The 21,746-nt window shown below is 38.0% G+C and overlaps 2 protein-coding genes across 7 annotated transcripts in view; both read right to left on the reverse strand.

The window, feature by feature from the left end:
- Positions 1–3,766, reverse strand: part of LOC307120865 (nischarin-like) — a 34,519-nt gene extending 30,753 nt beyond the window's left edge. For 3 of the 6 annotated variants that reach the window (XR_013815876.1, XR_013815879.1, XM_079808066.1), the window contains exons 1-3: positions 3,381–3,586; positions 783–866; positions 533–712 (exon numbers count right to left, since the gene is read on the reverse strand). Coding sequence is in view for 2 of the 6 variants with exons in the window: in XM_079808066.1 (XP_079664192.1) it covers positions 533–712; positions 783–866; positions 3,381–3,461 (345 nt within the window). In the remaining 4 variants the exon portion in view is untranslated. Of the gene's footprint in view, positions 1–532; positions 713–782; positions 867–3,380 lie in introns of all 6 variants that reach the window. The other 3 variants (XR_013815877.1, XR_013815878.1, XM_079808065.1) reach the window with 2 other exon arrangements.
- The window catches only part of LOC307120889 (uncharacterized protein), a 678,898-nt gene that overhangs the window by 273,988 nt on the left and 383,164 nt on the right, over positions 1–21,746 (reverse strand). The window lies entirely within an intron of this gene.

A 21,746-nucleotide genomic window follows, 5' to 3' on the forward strand; every position in this document is an offset into this window, starting at 1 on the left:
GTTTTTAATAACCTGTTTAAATCTCACAATTCTAGAACAAAAGCCATAATTGTGAGATATAAACGCTCAACTGCGATAAAAACAGTCAGAATCGTTAGATATTTCAGAACTGCCCATTTTTATCCCGCAATTATGACATTTTCTCTCTCAGAATTGTGAGATATCAATATGCAATTGTGAGAAAAAGAGATTTAAACTCGCAATGACCTTTTTTTATTTTTCCATTGCGTAATGAAAACACAAGCACCCATAGAACTATGCTAAAATAACACGGGCACAAACCCAACACAAGTGCCAATCGAGAACAAATGCATTTCTCCTCTCCAAAACAACTCCGGTCGGTCATATGGCTCTTCCAGACAAAAGCCTTTAGAGATCAATACCACTACTGTCCCTTTATACGGCTCAACTCCACTCATCTGGATGTGATGACACACACACACACTCCGGCTAATGTTTAACCAGCATCATGTGACAGCTCAGGAATCTTCATGATCACAATCTCTTCACTTCTGATCACATTAAAACTTACATATAAGTGAAAGAGCAGGAAGTGTGCCAGGACTCTGGGGGTGGCGGAGGGGAATCTGCTCAGGAGCGTCTGCAGATAGACCTCCAGCTCCTTCTGCCGCTTCTCAACCAGGCTCTTGGAGTTTTTGCCGATGATCTTCTTGGGCGGCAGCAGATGTTTATCAATCTTCTCCACCGTGAGCTAGAGTCAACAACAGTTAATCAGCTTTGAACTATGAACACAGTGTGTGATGGGATGTGGCGTAACTCACCTTCTCATGCAGATCGTGAAAGTCGCTGTAACGATGTTTGACGGTCCAACTGTGCTCTCCAACTTTCACCTCGATGATGTAAACCTGACGGGGTTCAGGAAACACGTCACTTTGTTTTCCATAATATCAATTAAACACTCATTAATGTGTTTTAAACAATCATTCAACAAGTTTCTAAAAATCCTGGAAAGTTTCTGGAAACTTTGCAACCCTAATATAAACACGCAACTGTGAGATAAGTTTCAGTTACTGTTTTAATAACCCGTTTAAATCTCACAATTCTAGAACAGAAGTCAAGTTTGTGAGGTATAAACGCTCAACTGCGATGAAAACAGTCAGAATATTGAATTGTTTGATATTTCAGAACTGCCTGTTTATATCCCACAATTATGGCTTTTTTCCCACATAATTGTGAGATATAAACTAGGACTGCAAAGGGGCTGAACATTCCCAGTAAATTTCTAGAAACTTTCCAAAAGTTTCGGAAAATTTCCCCCAAAAAATTATGGAAATTGTGAGATAAGTTGAAGTTTCCTTTTTAATAACCCGTTTAAATCTCACAATTCTAGAACAGAAGTCAAATTTTAGAGATATAAACGCTCAACTGCGATGAAAATTGTGATTTTTTCAGATCTGCCCATTTTTATCCCACAATTACGGCTTTTTTCCCACAGAATTGTGAAATTCAGTTTTTAATAACCCGTTTAAATCTCACAATTCTAGAACAAAAGCCATAATTGTGAGATATAAACGCTCAACTGCAATAAAAACAGTCAGAATCGTTAGATATTTCAGAACTGCCCGTTTTTATCCCGCAATTATGACATTTTTCTTTCAGAATTGTGAGATATAAACTAGGGCTGCAAAGGGGCTGATATTTTTCGGTAAATTTCTAGAAACTTTCCAAAAGTTTCGGAAAATTTCCCCAAAAAATTATGGAAATTGTGAGATAAGTTGTAGTTTCCATTTTCCATTTTTCAAAAATGTACAATTCTGACTGGTTTCTTACAATTGCGTGTTACTTTCTGAAAGATATTCCTTTAATTTGTGGAAATCTCCGGAAACTTTTCGTCGCAGTTGAGCGTTTATATCTCGCAAATTTGACTTCTGTTCTAGAATTGTGAGATATAAACTAGGGCTGCAAAGGGGTTGAAAATTCCCGGTAAATTTCTAGAAACTTTCCAAAAGTTTCGGAAAATGTCCCCCAAAAATGACAGAAATTTTCCCAAAATCCTGGAAAGTTTCTGGAAACTTTGCAACCCTAATATAAACACGCAATTGTGAGATTTTCCATTTCAATAACCTGTTTAAATCTCACAATTCTAAAACACAAGTGAAATTTGTGAGTTATTTGTGGGTTATTAAAAACGAAACTGAATCTCACAATTCTGTTGGGAAAAAAAGCCATAATTGTGAGATATAAACACTCAACTGCGATGAATACAGTGAGAATCGTGAGATATTTCAGAACATAGATTCATATATAACTCTTATATTGTGCATTATGCAAATGAGGATGCAAATAATTTAAGTGACACGCTATTATTATTATTATTATTATTATGAACCTCTTATGCTCGGGGATCATTTCCGCCTGGATTTGTCCGACCCAAATGTAAAAGCTTCCCATAAACACACACACACACACACACACACACACACACACACACACACACGCACACACACACACACACACACACACAGTGTCTCTTAACACACAATACTGGTGTCATTCTACAGGAAACCCTCTGAAGTTTCATAAAGCACTGCTAAAAGTGATAAACATGTGAGTATATGTTGTCTGAGCTGTAATAGTGTTTGCTGAGATATGCTGGAAACAGCCCAAACTGTCTGCAGGGTGCTAGAACATTTTCTCTGTTTTTTTTATATTTTATAGTGTTTTATGTCATTTCAGGGTTTTCTGTAAAATGACACAGGGATATTGCATTTATACCTTTCTCTATTTTTTAAATATTTTAAAATATAAAAAAACAGATAATGTTCTAGCACCCTGCAGACAGTTTGGGCTGTTTCCAGCATATCAAATTCATCCTAAAGGCAATATCCCTGTGTCATTTTACAGAAAACCCTGAAATTTCAGTGTTTTCTGTTAAATGACATAGGGATATTGCATTTATACCACTGTATATGGGTATGGGGGGTACATAAAAAAGCTAATTTTTATTTAGTTTATTTATTTTTTAATTTAATTAGTGTAATTAAGTTACTTTGTGTAAAACAAATGCCAAAGTGATGCATATCTGCAGAAAGTAGAGGGTCAATGTACAGGGTCCGCAGAGTTTAACTGGTTATTTATCAACATTTAGATGTTAATTCCCATAATGATAACTCTTATATATATCATCAAATATATATTATTTAAATAAAAAAAAACGACATCCGCTCTTATGCAACACTCAGTTTTCATAAAACGTGTTATTTATACGTCACACAAGTCCTATATGAATCTAATCTACACTAAATATGCGTTTATCCATCTAAACTAACAATATAAATCATTTTCACTTATTTTATTCGCACGTCTTTAAGCCTGAATGTGCCCTGAGAACCGACCCAAATCAAAGCCCCCGGACTGACCGTGTAATTGTCCACCAGCTCGGAGCCCACGATGCGGACGCGTTTCTCCGGGCGTTGCTCTGACAGAGGCGGCGCGTCCATCTTCTTCACTTCAGCGCGAGTTTGAGCGCGGCGCGATGAAGAACGCAAGTCTAGCTGTCATGTAGCGCCTCCATCTTTGTTGTGGTTTAACCCGGAGTGAAGCTCCTCCTCCTCGTGTTTCTCCGCGGCGTTCACACACACACACACACACACACACACACACACAGCGCTTTATCGCCCCCTACTACAACTATCTCACTGTTTCCAACTCCAGTCATAAATATCAACTCCAGTGATCTAAATTAGGGTGAATTCGATGAGATTCCCCTATTCACTTTACGTACTCACTCACATATAACGTTGTGGCGAGCCTTTTCACAGACTGCGATGACGCGTTTTAACGGTCATCAATATCGTAAATCTTGCAGTTTTTTTTTTTGTAATTTCATTTTTTTTTAATGTACGTACATTTATAACACTAATACTTTGCCTCAAATTACAAAAAAAATAAAAAGTTACCGCTGCTGTGAGGGCGTTTGACGGTAAAAATGTACATATTTGCCGTTATCAATCTCACTCTATTTTCCCCCTCTTTTTGAAAGTTGTGAAATCACTATTGTGGCGTTTTTCTTCTGCTATCTGAGCAAATGGGGACACACAAAAAAACATTTTCTCTCATTCACCGCTTTAAGTTAACCCAACTATGACTTCCACTCTGAGAAACCCGGACATGTGTGGGTCTATCTTTAATACATATACTTAACAATACATTTACAAGACTTTTTGTAACTTATTTGATATCAGAGTGAAGTAATATTTTGATAGATTTTAATATCAAACACTTTATATTTGTAAACACGTATATGTATAAAAAAAAAAAAATGGTCATGTGACAGTCTTTCTGTAACAAACCCAAGCACCCCTGCAATATCATGATGAACCTCTAGGGGTTTCAGAGACAAGGAATATGTTGTGACCAATAATACATTAAAAATAATTTAAAAAAATAATGAGAACACATAAATCGTAACAATTCTGTGAATCAATTAATTTGATTTATTGTTTATAATTATGTAAATATGGTGAATTATTATTATTATTATAAATCATATAAAATGCACATTTTACAATAATAATAATAGTTTATCTAACATTATTTAAAGAAAGAAAACTAACACAATCACTGTTTTGCATACATTATTTATTAATAAAACGTATCATGAAATATATAAATACATTTTATATCATTATTATAATTATTTAGCTTACATATGCAAATTCAGCAACAAAGATAACCATTTTTGGTTCCCAAAACAACAAGGGAACGTTATGTGTTTACTGGGATAGTCTTCCTCTCTCTATCTATCCTGGATTTCATTAATTCACTCACTCGTGTAGTCATTGATGCACTGAATGCATTCACTCGTTCATTTGTTTATTTATTCATGTCAGGCTAAAGGCGACCATCTTTTTAAACGCGGTTCGTCGAGCTCGATGTGGGTTTATAGAGAAAATCAGTGCTTTAGTTCTCCACTCATGTTTAAGGAAGTGCCTTTTCCTCCTCCTTGTTTGTTATTCAAAGGTTTTTCGAGCCTGGTCGAATGGAAGAAGGAAAGTGTGTGTTTGTATGTGCCGTTAGGTCATAAAGCATTTTATTGACTGTTCCCCCTCCAAAATAGTAAGTCATTTGTTCAGGCGGTTCACTCCCGATTAAACAATAAATGCCACATCGATGGAAAATGTTAGTAATGTGGATAAATAAACAAAAAAAATAGTTTATATGCATCTATATATAGAGCATTTAATATCCTTATAAGGAAAACGAGAGTGTGTTTTCGTATATCGCCAAAATCTGAACCGAGAAACAAACATAAAAGAGAACTACCCGTTCAGCCATTAGTTTGTTGTCCTCACATCTTTCACATACATCACGTATACACTCTCTTTGTCGTTAGGACGTTTCTCAACTGATCTAGGAGCAGTTGAACGTTCCTGTCTATCTATGAAAGAGACGCGGATTGTGACAGCAAGAACTGATCCTGGAACAGCAGCTGCGAAGACGCCCAGAGAAGGAACAAACCATTCTGAGCGCGGAGGGCTAATATTCTCGTGTTGTCGGCGCACTTCAAGTAAAACGAGATGTTTGATTTAAAATATTGAAAATATAAACATAAAGGAGCATATTTAGCATGTTTTAGATACAAAATATAGTCAAATTTTAAATATTTTACCTCAGGAAAGAATGAAACGCCCCTATGCCGTCGACGCGATTTGAATCGCCCCAACGCTATAAATATCACACTAGACGCTGGTTTCTGTAGATGTCAACTGTCATTTCGAGACTAACGCTAGGCAGGACGAGCAGAAAGCGTAGTTTGTTGGCATTTAATCAAAGTAAAACAAACTACAAACACTCTTTTTACACTCTTTAGACATTTAGACAAGGATTTAGCTTTTAATCTGAGGCAAAAAAGACACTGGTTACTCGGAAAAGCTGAGGAGGGGTGTGACTGATCTCAGATCAGAACCACGCGCGCGTCAAGCTGCCTATCCAGAGGGCACTGCGCCAGGCTATGTGCCATCTAAAGCCAGTGACAAAGAAAAAATCGGAAAAGATTGTAAAAAGGTAGACGACTGAGGGGGTGAATCGTGTAGAGGCACGAGTAACCAAAACCCCTAATCAAGGAGAAGAAACAGCCTTTGTTGCCCTCCAGATTATGTGATACAGCTGATGCTAGACGCTGAGAAAATGTGCGGAAGGGGCATGATATGCCAATGGGAGGTGTACGGCAACAGACCCTCCATCAAGGAGACGGAAAAACACAAGAGTGAGCCGAGGAGAAGCAACGGCGGTGGTAAACACAAGTGGCACAGATGGGGAAGGAGGCCAGGGAGAAGGGCGCACTGTCCAGAAATGCGCAGAAACCGTGCAAGACAACCTCGGTGGTCTGCCACTGTGGTCTCATTGCGTCCTGCCAATGTTCAAGGCAACCGAGCACCTGGCATGAGGGCGCCCAGGAACACCAATCAGTTCCTCATGCACGAGAAATACCAGATGATGCATATGCGATCAGACTCCGTTGGAATAGACAGCGGGTCGGAGTGCGAAATGGACTTTGCGGATATGGACTCGTACCTGGGTGTGCTGGAGAACGCTAGAGGCGCACTGTTGGACAGTCCAGATCTGCCTTCACCACCCAGGTTTTACGCACGGCAGATGAACCAACACCAGCCGTTTTCCCTCTTCGGCTTGGATCAAGAAGAAAGCATGCAGTATTTCCCATCAGAAGACGACGTGATGCAAAGCGAAGACTTCATGCAGAGGGACTTCAAACAATTCTGTGACACTGTGGCACCTTGTATTTAGACACCTGCCACAGGTAACACGTTGTTTTTCACAACTAAATCTGTCATTGTTTGTTTGTTCTGTGATGTATTACGAGTGGTCTGTTAAAGGGGGGGAGAAAAGGGTCCAAAGTGGGAGTGAGACCAGCCAGCCAATCACCGTCAAGATCATTTGACCACTCATGATAAACATAGCAGCGGTTTGTATTGCAAGAGTAAACCCTATGTGAATGTTTTTCATAATAAATTGACTTTTTGCTACACGTTGTCTAGATTTTTTTCTTACTCAATCAACCTTTACCGGTGCATTGTTTAAACCGAACATCACTAGATCTTTTTATGTTTTATTTTGGGGTCATGAAAGAAGGAGGTAACTGAAATATGATACATTTAAGAAGCACTCTTTCTTCTTTCCAGCACACACGCACACACACACACACACACACACACACACACACACACACACACACACACACACACACACACACACACACACACCCTTCAAAATCAGTGCTGGCTCTTGAAGATCTGACACTAGAACAATGGCAATGCTCTTGAGACGAGGTGTGTGTCAGTGCAAAAGAGCCCATATAACCGAATAATCTGCGCCACTAATTGGGTTTCCGCTTCGAGGCGCACAATGATCATCTTTAGTCTTTGTGTATGACATGTCAATAAGGAAATTTAAAACCTTGCTAGTCAATAAAAATGCAAAAAGTTGAAACAGAAAGGCTCCGAGTGTTGTGATCACCAGCGGTTCCGCCCCTTTCCTGCACAGCTTCGTCTGATAACTGTGGTGCAACTTCTTCAAGCCAAACCTAGCGGAGTGTGTGTGGCTCCATTTCTATATTTCTATATTCTATATACATTAATATTCTATATGTTCTGTGGAGTTGATATGGTGGGATCTATCTAAAACCATTCTTAAATTAATTATTCATGCGGTTTTTATGACATATTATAGAAAGTATTTATATTTTGCATAAAGGAAATGGATCCTGCTGGGTTAAAAACAACCCAAGTTGAGTTGAAAATGGACCAACCCAGCAATTGGGTTGTTTTAACCCAGTGAATGGGTCGTTTTAACCCAGCGGTTGGGTTAAATGTTTGCTTAAAACAACCCAATCGCTGGGTTAGTCCATTCTCAACCCATTTTTTAGATTGTATATTTAGGATTATGAAGAGTATATGGTTTTATTTCAATATGCATAAATACAAGACAGTATAACAAATACCCCTTTTCTTATCTTAGTCAAAAATACATAAAATAATAATAAACTTTTACATATAAAATAATGACATTTACTCTCTCTTGATTTAGCCGTATGCAAAGCATGCTGGGAACTAACAACCTCCACACAGTTTCAGTTAATGCAACACAAATCATTTGTTTAATCTCAACAAAAACAGATTAAGTAAACTTCAGTTTTACATATATTCAAGTGGATTGAACACAAGTTAGGACAAAATGTATAACAATTGTGTTGCTTTGGCTCATTTTATTTAAGCAGGACATTTTTTTGTTCAGTGTCCACTCAAAAAAATAACTCGTTGGACAAACAAAATTTAATTGAGGGCAGGTTTTCCATCCAATAAATATGTGTAGCCCTTACTCATAAAAAATTAATTCATGCAATGAAATGTAATTGAGTTGGTCCAACTCAATTTGATCAAATTTAGTTTAAATTACATTTATATACTTATAACATGACTTTTTTATACTTGTCAAACTTAAATTAAAACATTATAACTGAACATTAAACACTAACGTTAACTAACAACATCTTCCCCTTTATAGAAAAACACATAAAATAACACTTTAATCCCTAAATGTACTCTCCTAATGGAGTCCCTTGCAAAGCATGCTGGGAACTACAAATCCACTGCCCAGTTAATTATGTTAACACAAATATGTCATGTAGTTTTAACACAACTTAATTAGGTAAACTTCAGTTTGAAATATATTAGGTTGATTGAACACAATTCAATTAAGTTGTAACAAAATTAGATATGTTTAAGTAAAGTGGACAGAATTGAAATGTGTCATATCTATGACCTGAATCATTTTTTTGAGGGATATTTTTACATTTCACTAGTATCCATTATAGTAAGGAGAATTTGAAGAAATGTCTTTAACTGTCATGAAAACAATGCAAAAAATGAACAAATAAATAATGGTCCTAAAACAGGCGGCATTTTCCTTAAAAATTACACCGTTTCGTTCTGAAAATGACCCCATGATTTACTCACCCTCAAGCCATCCGAGGTGTAAATGACATTCCAACGCTATCTCACGAACAATGCGTACGTATTTGTACGAAGTGGCTAATTCTTACGGCCTCACTCGTATGAATTTGTATGATTTGTCTACTGCAGTGATGGGTAGGGGCGGGGTTTGAGGTTAGATCATGCGTACTAAATCATATGAATTTACCAACTCAATTTAGCAAAAATCGTACCAATTCGTACAAATTTGTATGAATTAGCCGCCTCGTAAAATATGTACGAATTGCCTTGAGATCGAGTTGATGTCTTCTTTCAGACGAATACAATTGGAGTTATAACAAATACTATATGAAAATATGCACACTTAAAAAAAGTGAAAAGATTAAATCACGTATGAATCAATGAAATTGAAACACAATTTGTTTATGTGACTTCAACATCATGTAGTCTCAAAGTGAATTTTATTAGCCACCCTATTATTCATCCAATTCAATTTCATATATTTTAATATCACATAACTGAATTATAATACTGCTAATACAAACTTTTAGCTAGCAATAGCACACATTAGCATCTTAAATGCTTAAATGCCTTCAACAATACTCGTCTTCAAAATGGTAACCTGTCATTTAAATTGTTCTAATAATTCCAACATAATTGAACGTTAAAGGGGTTTTTATAATTTAATATGATTGTCTGAGGTCAACTTATGACGTTTGTGTGATTTTTACATTCGTAAACATCATAATGAATAAGTAATAGGCTATTTTCTGCCCTGGTTTTGAGCCTCTCTCCTGGAACGCTCTGTTTTTATGGGCGTGCCGCACTAAAGACTCGGAAGTAAACGCCCACTGCTATGATTGGATAACAGTTTTGCATAATAATGAGTTTCGGCTCCCCGTCATTACATGTGGGGAATTGCCAAGCACGTGCATCAGCAAAACGTCACTGCAGACGAATCAGGATGTTCAAAACTTCCGCAACATAGATATCAAACGATCTGTAACAATGCAATACTGTCACATATGAAACCATTCCTGTCAGATTTAATAGAGAAGCACAGCATTGTGTTTTAATCTCAATCTGTCTGCAAATCCAGTCTCGACCTGTGTCTTGTTTACAAACGAATCCGCGGTTAAATTAAGCGAAAAAACGTGCAATGTCTTACGCACGTGAGCTGGATCTTCATTAAAAATAAAGTTCCACCACACATTCCTAATATTAGAATCTGAAGGAAGCTTTTGAGCTTCCACAACCAGGCACAGCTCAATATCTCGCTATCTTCGGCATGTTTATTGATCGGTAGCACGATCCGTTTAGCCCATGAGTCGATGGGCGGGGCTACAGAAGTGCTTCTTCTTCTGTTGAGGCGGAGGACCAACTATCCCTTTAAGCAAAATAAAACTTTGTTTTCGTGACAAAGTGGCATGGGCTTGTTTTTGACAGTTTTCATCAGATGTACTCTTGTAAGTTAATAAAAATGGAAATGTGGCAACCAGTTCCAGCTTCTGAAAATGCACACTTAAACATTAATATGAATTTGAAGCTAAACCTTGATGAAAGAAAACTTTTTTATAACGTGTTCTATTCAAACACATTCATAATATCCAACTAGTCTAGATTAAAAATGCCTTATGGCAGGAACACGATTTTGGGGCCGTACATGTGAGGAATGAGACAAGGCTACCCTTTGACCCGAGCTTACGGTGTTCAGATGAGTCTTGTGGTTTTTTTAATTGTTAGAAAGGACACTCCCATACTGTAAACGCCAGGGCAGCGTCTTACATAATCTATAATTTGTTTTAATTGTTATGATCTCATATTGATTTTATGACCTCATACTGATTCAGAAACTACATGGAATACTTTCAATGAAATAGATAATTCTTTCAGGCCATTAACATTCTGTAAATGACATTTTAGATAACCGTTCTGAAAGGAAGTATAGAATTCTGATCAAGTTGAAACTGAAATAAGGAAGATTCGAGTTACAAAGAAGCAGAAGATCTTGATCTTGTGACGATGAGTGAAGGAAGAGGGGAGTCAAGACCTTTAGTAAACAAGTGACGTCAAACCTGGCTCTCCATGCAAGCCTTGTTCTCCTTTTCTTTATCTTGCATTAAAGGCCATACTCATATAATGAAATACCTAATAAAGGCAACAATGACCATATTTAATACCCACTTCTCTATTGTGTATGATTCATAAGTGCACATTATTCAAATAAAAAATGCCTTTGTAAACTTTGAAAAAATCCTTTATCCACTTTAGTTCTCTTCCATTCTGTTTTAAAGGTTTCGAACAACAGCTTTACACGCATCCAAGGTCAAAAAACACTTTAATTTTCTCATTATATAGATTGCAGCATCACCTCACGTCTGAAACAGTTAGTTCGAAGATTCAGTCTCTCTAAACCCCTCCTTCCGAGAGCCTACTCTGCTCTGATTGGTCAGAATGCCCAGTCTGTTTTGATTGTTATGTACATAGATATCCATAATAAAGTCTAGATGTCTCGTCCGCGCTGCTGGCCAATGGAGGTTGACGTCCACACGTTTGTTATAAACGTCAGAGATGTAGTTATGACACTGCATACTTATGAATAATTATTCATAATTTGTTCATGCATCCAGAATTGTAGCCACGTTAATAACGTTTGCAAGAAACCAAACCATTTGTAAATCCGTCCAGATTTCAGTGAGATAAGAGTATTTGTGTACAGATCACTCGCCTTACATCAGAAGCCGCCAGAAAGCTGGCCTGTGACAAGATGGCCGCCTGTGACAAGATGGCCGCCAGAAAGCTGGCCTGTGACAAGATGGCCGCCGCTGATGATGTTACAGACTCCGCGGTAAGACGTAAGTTCCTGGGACAAATTGTTCCAGGTAATTTCGGTGGAAACGGGGCTTTAGTTTTGCTGTTTGGTGTCATATAAAACATGAAGTTTCAATTACAGATCACGTGATCTGGATAGGAATGATCAGCACAGGCTAATACTGCAGTGAAAACTGAACATCTCTACATTATTACATTCAAAATAAATGTGCGTTATACCTTTAAATGCCCAAGAGCCTGACTACAGTGTGTGTGTGTGTGTGTGTGTGTGTGTGTGTGTGTGTGTGTGTGTGTGTGTGTGTGTGTGTGTGTGTGTGTGTGTGTGTGTGTGTGTGTGTGTGTGTGTGTGTGTGTGTGTGTGCGGGGGATGGGTTCCTCTCAGAGGTCTTCACTATAGAAACAAATCTGTGACCCGTGTGTAAAACTTTAGATGAGGGTGGCACACAATTACGTCCACTGCAAAACATTATGTTCTTCCATTGCACACATCTAAAAACACTTAAATCAACTTATTTTTTGAAAAATTTATAAAAAATGACTAATTAATTAGACAATACAGAGAAGAATGTTTTTTGCAGTGTCCTCTAGCACTTCTGATGACATGTCATGACATGCAAAACCAAAGGCTTGTCAGCTCGACTCAAAGGTTTGACCTGCCTAGCGAGTTCTCAGTACTTCACACAGCTAGCGTTTGGTCATGGTGTTACCCCACCAAAATGTGTCAGAGACTGAAACACCCTGAGTGCTCAGAGCACTGTAGCAAGAGTTAGCCCGTTTAGCTCCAGCGACAGCAAGACTACAGTAAATGGCTATAATGTTGTTTGGAGACGATAAGGTACATATTTATGGCTAAAGAGTGTAGTTAACAACTCCTTTAGCTGATTTTAGCCTGGTCACAGCTGGTTTTAGCTGGTCAGGCTGATTTTAGCCGGTCACAGCTGGTTTTAGCTGGTCAGGCTGGTTTTAGGTGGTCTCCCAGCCTGGTCACAGCTGGTTTTAGCTGGTCAGGCTGATTTTAGCTGGTCACAGCTGGTTTTAGCTGGTCAGTGTTGGTCTTAGCTGGTCTCCCAGCCTGGTCACAACTGGTTTTAACTGGCCAGGCTGGTTTTAGCTGGTCTCTAAGCCTGGTCATAGCTGGTTTTAGCTGGTCAGAGTTGGTCTTAGCTGGTCACAGCTGGTTTTAGCTGGTCAGGCTGGTTTTGGCTGGTCAGGCTGATTTTAGCTGGTCATAGCTGGTTTTAGCTGGTCAGTGTTGGTTTTAGCAGGTCTCCAAGCCTGGTCACAGCTGGTTTTAGCTGGCCAGGCTGGTTTTAGCAGGTCTCCAAGCCTGGTCATAGCTGGTTTTAGTGGGTCAGTGTTGGTCTTAGCTGGTCAGGCTGGTTTTAGCTGGTCTCCCAGTCTGGTCACAGCTGGTTTTAGCTGGCCAGGCTGGTTTTAGCTGGTCTCCCAGCCTTGTCATAGCTGGTTTTAGCTGGTCAGTGTTGGTCTTAGCTGGTCAGGCTGGTTTTAGCTGGTCTCCCAGTCTGGTCACAGCTGGTTTTAGCTGGCCAGGCTGGTTTTAGCAGGTCTCCAAGCCTGGTCATAGCTGGTTTTAGTGGGTCAGTGTTGGTCTTAGCTGGTCAGGCTGGTTTTAGCTGGTCTCCCAGTCTGGTCACAGCTGGTTTTAGCTGGCCAGGCTAGTTTTAGCTGGTCTCCAAGCCTGGTCATAGCTGGTCAGGCTGGTTTTAGCTGGTCTCCCAGCCTTGTCATAGCTGGTTTTAGCTGGTCAGTGTTGGTCTTAGCTGGTCAGGCTGGTTTTAGCTGGTCTCCCAGTCTGGTCACAGCTGGTTTTAGCTGGCCAGGCTGGTTTTAGCAGGTCTCCAAGCCTGGTCATAGCTGGTTTTAGTGGGTCAGTGTTGGTCTTAGCTGGTCAGGCTGGTCTTAGCTGGTCTCCCAGTCTGGTCACAGCTGGTTTTAGCTGGTCAGGCTAGTTTTAGCTGGTCTCCAAGCCTGGTCATAGCTGGTCAGGCTGGTTTTAGCTGGTCTCCCAGCCTGATCGCAGCTGGTTTTAGCTGGTCTCCCAGCCTGATCGCAGCTGGTTTTAGCTGGTCTTAGTTGGTCACAGCTGGTTTTAGCTGGTCTCCCAGCCTGGTCACAGCTGGTTTTAGCTGGTCATAGCTGGTTTTAGCGGGTTTTAGCTGGTTTTAGCTGGTCACAGCTGGTCATAGCTGGTTTTAGAGGGGATAGCCTCAAATGCTACAGTGCTAATTGTTAAAGGTGTATCTTGAATGCGCTGAGTCTCTGAGATAGAAGTGTCTGATAGATGAATCTGTCCATGTGAAAGACTTTAGCTCAACAACTGCAGATCTGAGAGCAGCTAAAGCAGCTTCCCTTCCCCCGCTGAACAAACACAGGATTATTCACACAGATAATTATATAAGAGGACACTCAATCCCAATCGACTCTCTCTCTCTCTCTCCCTCTCTCTCTCTCTCTCTCTCTCTCTCTCTCCCTCTCTCTCTCTCTCTCTCTCTCTCTCTCTCTCTCTCTCTCTCTCTCTCTCTCTCTCTCTCTCTCTCTCTCTCTCTCTCTCTCTCTCTCTCCTCTCTCTCTCTCTCTCTCTCTCTCTCTCTCTCTCTCTCTCTCTCTCTCTCTCTCTCTCTCTCTCTCTCTCTCTCTCTCTCTCTCTCCCTCCCTCTCTCTCTCTCTCTCTCTCTCTCTCTCTCTGTCTCTCTCCCTCTCCTCTCTCTCTCTCTCTCTCTCTCTCTCTCTCTCTCTCTCTCTCTCTCTCTCTCTCTCTCCCGCTGATCGCTCTCTTCCTCTCACACGGAGCTTAATCTCCTAACAGGCCCAAGGCTTCATGTCTTCCGCCTCCTCCTCTATATCCTCTGTTCTCCTTCACAGACGTCTCAGACATTGAAGAGCCTCCTGCACCAGTCCTGCTCACACACACACACACACACACACACACACACACACACACACACACACACACACACACACCTCCTGGAGGATCTGTCTCAGTCAGCCGGAATTAATAAACATATACAAGAGCACATGCTTTAACCAGGACTGGTCATTTATCCTCTTGCCCATTCGAGCCACTGGTTCTGAATGACACAGCTGTGGTTAGTGATGTGAAGATACTCTTTTAATGTATTAAATATAAGGATAATCTCATACCATATTGGTTTATAAAATACAAAGAGAAAAAACATATATTCCATTTTTGTTATCAACATGAAGTGCATTAAAGGTTTCCTTCTGAATGTATGAGACTTTCATTAAAACATTTAAAGCAGGAATATAATCAATGATTCACTGCGATTGGGAGAATATCATGTGATCATGTGATCATGTGATCAATACATTAGAGCAGATTATAGCAGCGCTGATCAGTGTCTCAATACAGATAAAACCCCTGAGCTCAACACATGCTGAAGAATTATCTTTTTTTATATATATTTTCCGTTTTCATTTGTATTTTAGCCATGATGTTAAGTGTGTTTGTCATTCTATTTAATTCAATTGTATTATTACATTTTTTCATATTTAATTCCATTTTCATATTTAATTAAATGTTCTTATTAAATTAAATTGTATTATTTAATTCTATTGAATTATTTAATTTTATTGTATTATTTAATTTTATTTTATTATTTTATTAAATTGTATTATTTAATTTAATTTTAGTATTTTATTCAATTTTATTATGTAATTTTTTCATATTTAATTCAATTTTAATATTTAGTTCAATTGTATAGTTTAATTCAATTGTATAGTTTTTTCATATTTAATAAAATTTTCATATTTAACATTTCTCATATTTAATTCTATTGTATAATTAAATTCAATTGTATTATTTAATTCAATTTTCATATTTTATTCAATTTTCATATTTATTTATATTGTATTATTTAATTTAATTTTGTTATTTAATTTAATTGTATTATTTAATTCAATTTTATTATTTAATTTAATTGTATTATTTAATTTAATTATTTAATTCAATTTTATTATTTAATTTAATTGTATTATTTAATTTCATTATTTAATTCAATTTTATTATTTAATTTAATCTTATTTAATTTAATTATTACATTTATTATTTAATTCAATTTAATTATTTAATTTAATCTTATAAAATTAAATTTTATCATTTAATTTTTTCATATTTAATTCAATTTTATTATTTAGTTCAATTTTATTATTTAATTCAATTTTCATATTTATTATTATTATTTATTATTATTATTTCTCATATTTAATTCTATTTGATTATTTAATTCAATTTTATTTTTTAATTCTATTCTATTATTTAATTCAATTTTCATATTTAATAAAATTTTGTTATTTAATAAAAAAAAATTTTTTTTTCATATTTAATTCAATTTTATTACTTTTATTTTTATTTTAGTCACCAAAACAATAGATGTCTGGATTCTCCCTGTGATCTGCAGTTGATGTCCTTTAATGGATGTGGTGATTCTCACTTCTGTAAATGAACCGCTGTGACTCTGAGGAAAGCGTCTGACCGCGAGAATCCTCAACATCTTCAGGTGTTTTCCTACGAGGATCACCATTTCCAGATCCAGATATAACTGCTCATTCTCCACAGGTGTCCGCCATTTTAAGTGGCTCCTGGACACTGAAGGCATTTTCCAAACGGCTCATCTGTAATGTCTTCCACAGGAAACAGATGCTTTATTGTGAGCATCGTAATTATTTAAAGTCAAAAGAGTAAAATTATGGTGTCTACACAAAATTAGCGTTTATTTAAAATGCTCACAAACCAGCTGGTTATAACGTGGACAGCAAAGGTGTAACAACTACATAAGCACACACTGATTTTCAGCTTTGCTAACTGTTAGTGTGCAACAGGATCCACCCATACAGCTACACACACCCTTTGACTCAATAACCCTTCCACAAGCATATCTGAACCATGCTAATCTTAGTGCTAGGCCACACAACTTTCCCGCTTTCACACATTATGCACCATATTTCATTATCTGTTTGTGTGAAACTATAAGGAGGGCTGTAAGAGGGATATTTTGCTTTCTCTGTGCATTCTTGCAGTCACACACTAACCTGATTAGCCACAGCAACAGCCAATCAGAGAGCACGTAGCCTTTAAAATGGCCGTTGATGATATTAGCCCCATCCAATGGTGTAAGATGTGGATGTTATCTGAGCCCTACATGCTACACGCTAACAGTTACAGACCCAAACAAGTCCTCTTTAAGAAGTTGTTGGGAAGGACGGGGTGGGATTTGAGGAACGAGGGAGGAGTGTTCAGGGTGAAAAACACACAAGAAATGGAAAAGTACAGACTTTTGAGGAGTTTTTTTCTCAGGGTAAAAGTCTTGCACAATAGCATCTGTTGCTGAAGCTAATGTCAATAATTTAACTCCAGCTAAAGCTAACATGCAGATTAAATGCATGTTTATGTAAAACACAAAGTCAAAGCAGCTCAATGTGTGTTTAAACCCTCTCAGTTTACACTTGCAGGCGTGTGTGTGTGTGTGTGTGTGTGTGTGTGTGTGTGGTTTGGGGGAAGGGCTGTTATTCTAGTCAGACGTAGGCTAGTCACATGACTCTCTTCTCGAGCTAGCTAGCACATTAGTAACAGGTAACCGTGGAAGTTATTCACACTATGAGAGGAATTTACAAAGTAAAGAGTAAATATTTGAAACCCTCCCCACTCAGAAATAAGCCTTCCTTTATCATAAAAACCTTCATTGATATCTGTCAAACCGCTTGCTAATCTCTTCTAACAGAAGCTAAGAGCTGCAAACACAAGAAAGGGCCTTTAAAACGGCCTCGCCTGTGCTGAAGTAATGTTTAAATGGAGAACAGTTGTTGGTTTACCATCCCCCATTCACACATTAGCATTAGCATCCCAAAGTGTCTGACTGTAGATGTGAGATCAGCTCTTAAAAATAAAGACTGTAGGTAGAACTAAAAACAAGTTTTACAGCCTGATGTCATTGGAGAATGAGTTTAACTCACACAAAGGACTGTGTTTGCTGGCTCTTTCGAAAACCATCTATTACTGCTGCTTTAAACCTCACAGAAATGCTAATCTGAGGAACCTGTGACCACTCATGAACCTTCCCTGCTGAAAAATCCAGCTAAAACCAGCCTAAGATGGTCAGCGTTGGTCTTAGCTGGTCTCCCAGCCTGGTTATAGCTGGTTTTTCAGACTGGTTTTAGTTTTGAACACTTTTTTAACTGGTCAGGCTGGTTTTAGCTGGTCTCCCAGCCTGGTCATAGCTGGTTTTTCAGACTGGTTTTAGTTTTGAACACTTTTTTAACTGGTCAGGCTGGTTTTAGCTGGTCTCCCAGCCTGGTTATAGCTGGTTTTTCAGACTGGTTTTAGTTTTGAACACTTTTTTAACTGGTCAGGCTGGTTTTAGCTGGTCTCCCAGCCTGGTTATAGCTGGTTTTTCAGACTGGTTTTAGTTTTGAACACTTTTTTAACTGGTCAGGCTGGTTTTAGCTGGTCTCCCAGCCTGGTCATAGCTGGTTTTTCAGACTGGTTTTAGTTTTGAACACTTTTTTAACTGGTCAGGCTGGTTTTAGCTGGTCTCCCAGCCTGGTTATAGCTGGTTTTTCAGACTGGTTTTAGTTTTGAACACTTTTTTAACTGGTCAGGCTGGTTTTAGCTGGTCTCCCAGCCTGGTCATAGCTGGTTTTTCAGACTGGTTTTAGTTTTGAATACGCATATTAGGATATTGGCTGTTTATTATTACTTATAAAGCAAATATTAATGCCTTATTCTGCATGACCATATTGTACATCCCTCAATCATACGATGTAGGCAGGTTTATAATCACTGAAGTCCCAAATGTGAGGTAGTTAGGGGGGTTTGGAAGCTTGATCCCCTGAGAAAATATTGATTTCCATGATCTGCATATGTGCAGATATTCTGAACGCCAAAAAATGAGATAACAACAACTTGAAAACCATGTCAGTGGCAGACATGACTGATTGAGTTTTTCCATTTTCGTCAGTGAAGACTGTAAACACATGTTAAACTGATATTTATATGTTTTATGAATCATTTCCATAGACATGTTAATTTACTGAAGTGTTAGCCTTCAGTAAATTAACATGTCTATGAAAATGATTCAAAGCTAGGTAACCAAATTTATTAAAATTAAATTACAATATGCACACATTCATTACTATTAATCTTATGCCTAATCTGAATAAAACGGCTTTTTGGCTCTACAATAACTTTATGAAGCGACCAGAAAAGCGACCATAACGCTCCGAACCGCTGAATCGACTCACTGATTCATAACGCTTTGAACCGCTGATTCGACTCGCTGACTCATAACGCTTTGAACCGATGAATCGACTCACTGATTCATAATGCTCTGAACCGCTGAATCGACTCGCTGATTCATAACGCTTTGAACCGTTGATTCAACTCACTGATTCATAATGCTCCAAACCGCTGAATCGACTCACTGATTCATAACGCTCTGAACCGCTGAATCGACTCACTGATTCATAACGCTCTGAACCGCTGAATCGACTCACTGATTCATAACGCTCTGAACCGCTGAATCGACTCACTGATTCATCACGCTCCAAACCGCTGAATCGACTCACTGATTCATAACGCTTCGAAGCTTCATGAGGCCGTGTTTTGAAATCGTCATCACTATATAAGTCGTTATTTAGGGTTTTTTTGCGCACAGAAACTATTCTCGTCTTCATAAAGTTATTGTAGAGCCGCTGTAGTGAGATGGACTTTGTAACTTTAGTCTTTAGTGTCTTTTAAGGGTCTTGAGAGTGTAAAGTTGAGCCAATGGAGGCCTTTCAGAGCATCAGATTTACACTAAAATATCTTCATTTGTGTCTGAAGATGAACGGAGGTCAGACGGGTGTCCAACCACATGAGGCTCAGTCATTAATCACACAATTTACAGTTTTGGATGAACTAACCCTTTAAGAAAAAATGTTACGTATCTGTACTTTACTTAAGTAGAACCAATAGTGCATACTTTTTACTTTTACTCCGTTACATTTTGCAGCAATTATTATACTTTCTACTCTAGCCTACTACATTTCTACAACGTTTCGTTACATTTTCTGATCTGTTTCAGGGCTCGACATTAACGCTTGTCCTCTTGTAATGAAGTGACGGAAAAGGTTGCGCAGTTGAGGCTCACACAGCCTCATGAGGAGAAATAGAATCAAATCAGCGCCGCTCACACAGAGACACTCAGTCACACACTGCAGTAACGATTCAAAATGTGGAGTTTTTATATTTATAACATATAATACAGTTAAAAACATCACACGACCAAGAGTGTTATTTTCCTGAATCCCATCACGACTGATTTCATATGACACTGACAGTTCCATAAACAATTCATTAACATTAAGTCACATTTTAGATGCACAATTGACTGTTTTTGTTCTATTTCAGCAGCGAAAATAATTCCAAACAAAGATCACAGCAGAACCATAACCCGTCTCACAGCATCAGTGTGTGTTACTGAATGATTCAGTGTTTGAATGAATCGGTTGAATCAAAGATTCACTGACCTGTTCATAAACGACCGCCTCACTCCTGAACGAATCAGCCGTTTGAATGAATCGACTCAATGATTCGCTCATTAAGACCTGCGCCACCTACAGGCGTTTTAGTTTAATGTTTAAACATTCTTTCCAACATTTCTTATTTATATAAAAAAAAATATTTGAAACAATCTCATAACATTATTTAATGCAGTTGTAATTTTTCAGTGTAAATTATTTAATTTGATTGGTAACAGCCCTGTATTCTCTTATTCTAATTTAATGTATTGATAAAATGTAAGAATATAAAAGGAAAGCTGAAGCACAGCCTATATTTAATAAGATTAGGGGGAAATTCCCTTTATAAAAGGTAAAAATATCACAAATATGCAGATTTAAATACGTCAAAGCTGATTGAACACTGGTGAGAATAATGGTTCTGAATAATGATATTTAACTCTGCAGATCAGCAGAATTACGTCAGAATGTAAACTGGGCCACAGATGGTCAGAATAATTACATTAACCCAAAACTAACTTAGTTAAAATGCCACAGCCAATGACATCTACATTAGTGGAGAATAAATTATGCAAGTACTTTTAATACTTAAAGTACATTTCAAATCAGGAATGTTTTAACTTAAATAGGGTTGTCATTGTGGTACTTCTACTTTTACTTCAGTCAGTATATCTCTGGGTATTTGTTCTTGTACTTCAGTGTTTCCTCCACCACTGGTTAACACACATTATAAAGTTTGATGGCCAAAATAAGCAGAATAAACAAAATGGCCGCTGTGAGGGACAGCTGCTCCATTCCTTCAGCAGCCGTGATGTCACAGTGAAATGGGAAACCTCAGCGTCCTGTTTATGCAGAGCCGTGTTCATGATCTCAGACCTGCAGATCAAAACCACTGCCACTCACTGATATCTGCAGCCAGACACGTCCTCCATTTCACCAGCACACCAAAATAACTGAGCGCTTCATTCCTGGACCACTGAAGAGTGTGAAACGCTAGAATTCAGCCAAAACCACAATAAAGGGACACTTTACAACACCTCAAATATATAGTTATGTATAGTTTTACTTTTACACATATGCAGATTTTAACCCACATTATTACAATTAAAGATGTGTATTTTCATATATTAGAACCACACTGCAAAAAATGCTTTGTGTCTTGTTTTCAGTCCAAATATCTAAAAAATCTTACATTAAGAAGCATTTACTAGACAAGCGAAAGTTTGGGTCTTGTTTTGGGGGAAAATAACTCAAAATTAAGGGAGTTTTTGACCTAAATAAGCAAAATAATCTTAATTCAAACAGAAAACAAGATTATTGTGCTTACCCATTGGCAGATTATTCTGCTTATTTTAAGCAAAAACTCACTTAATTTTGAGTAAATTTCCCCCAAAACAAGACAAAAAC

The sequence above is a fragment of the Gobio gobio genome (assembly GCF_949357685.1).
Source record: "Gobio gobio genome assembly, chromosome: 24".
Taxonomy (NCBI): Eukaryota; Metazoa; Chordata; class Actinopteri; order Cypriniformes; family Gobionidae; genus Gobio; species Gobio gobio.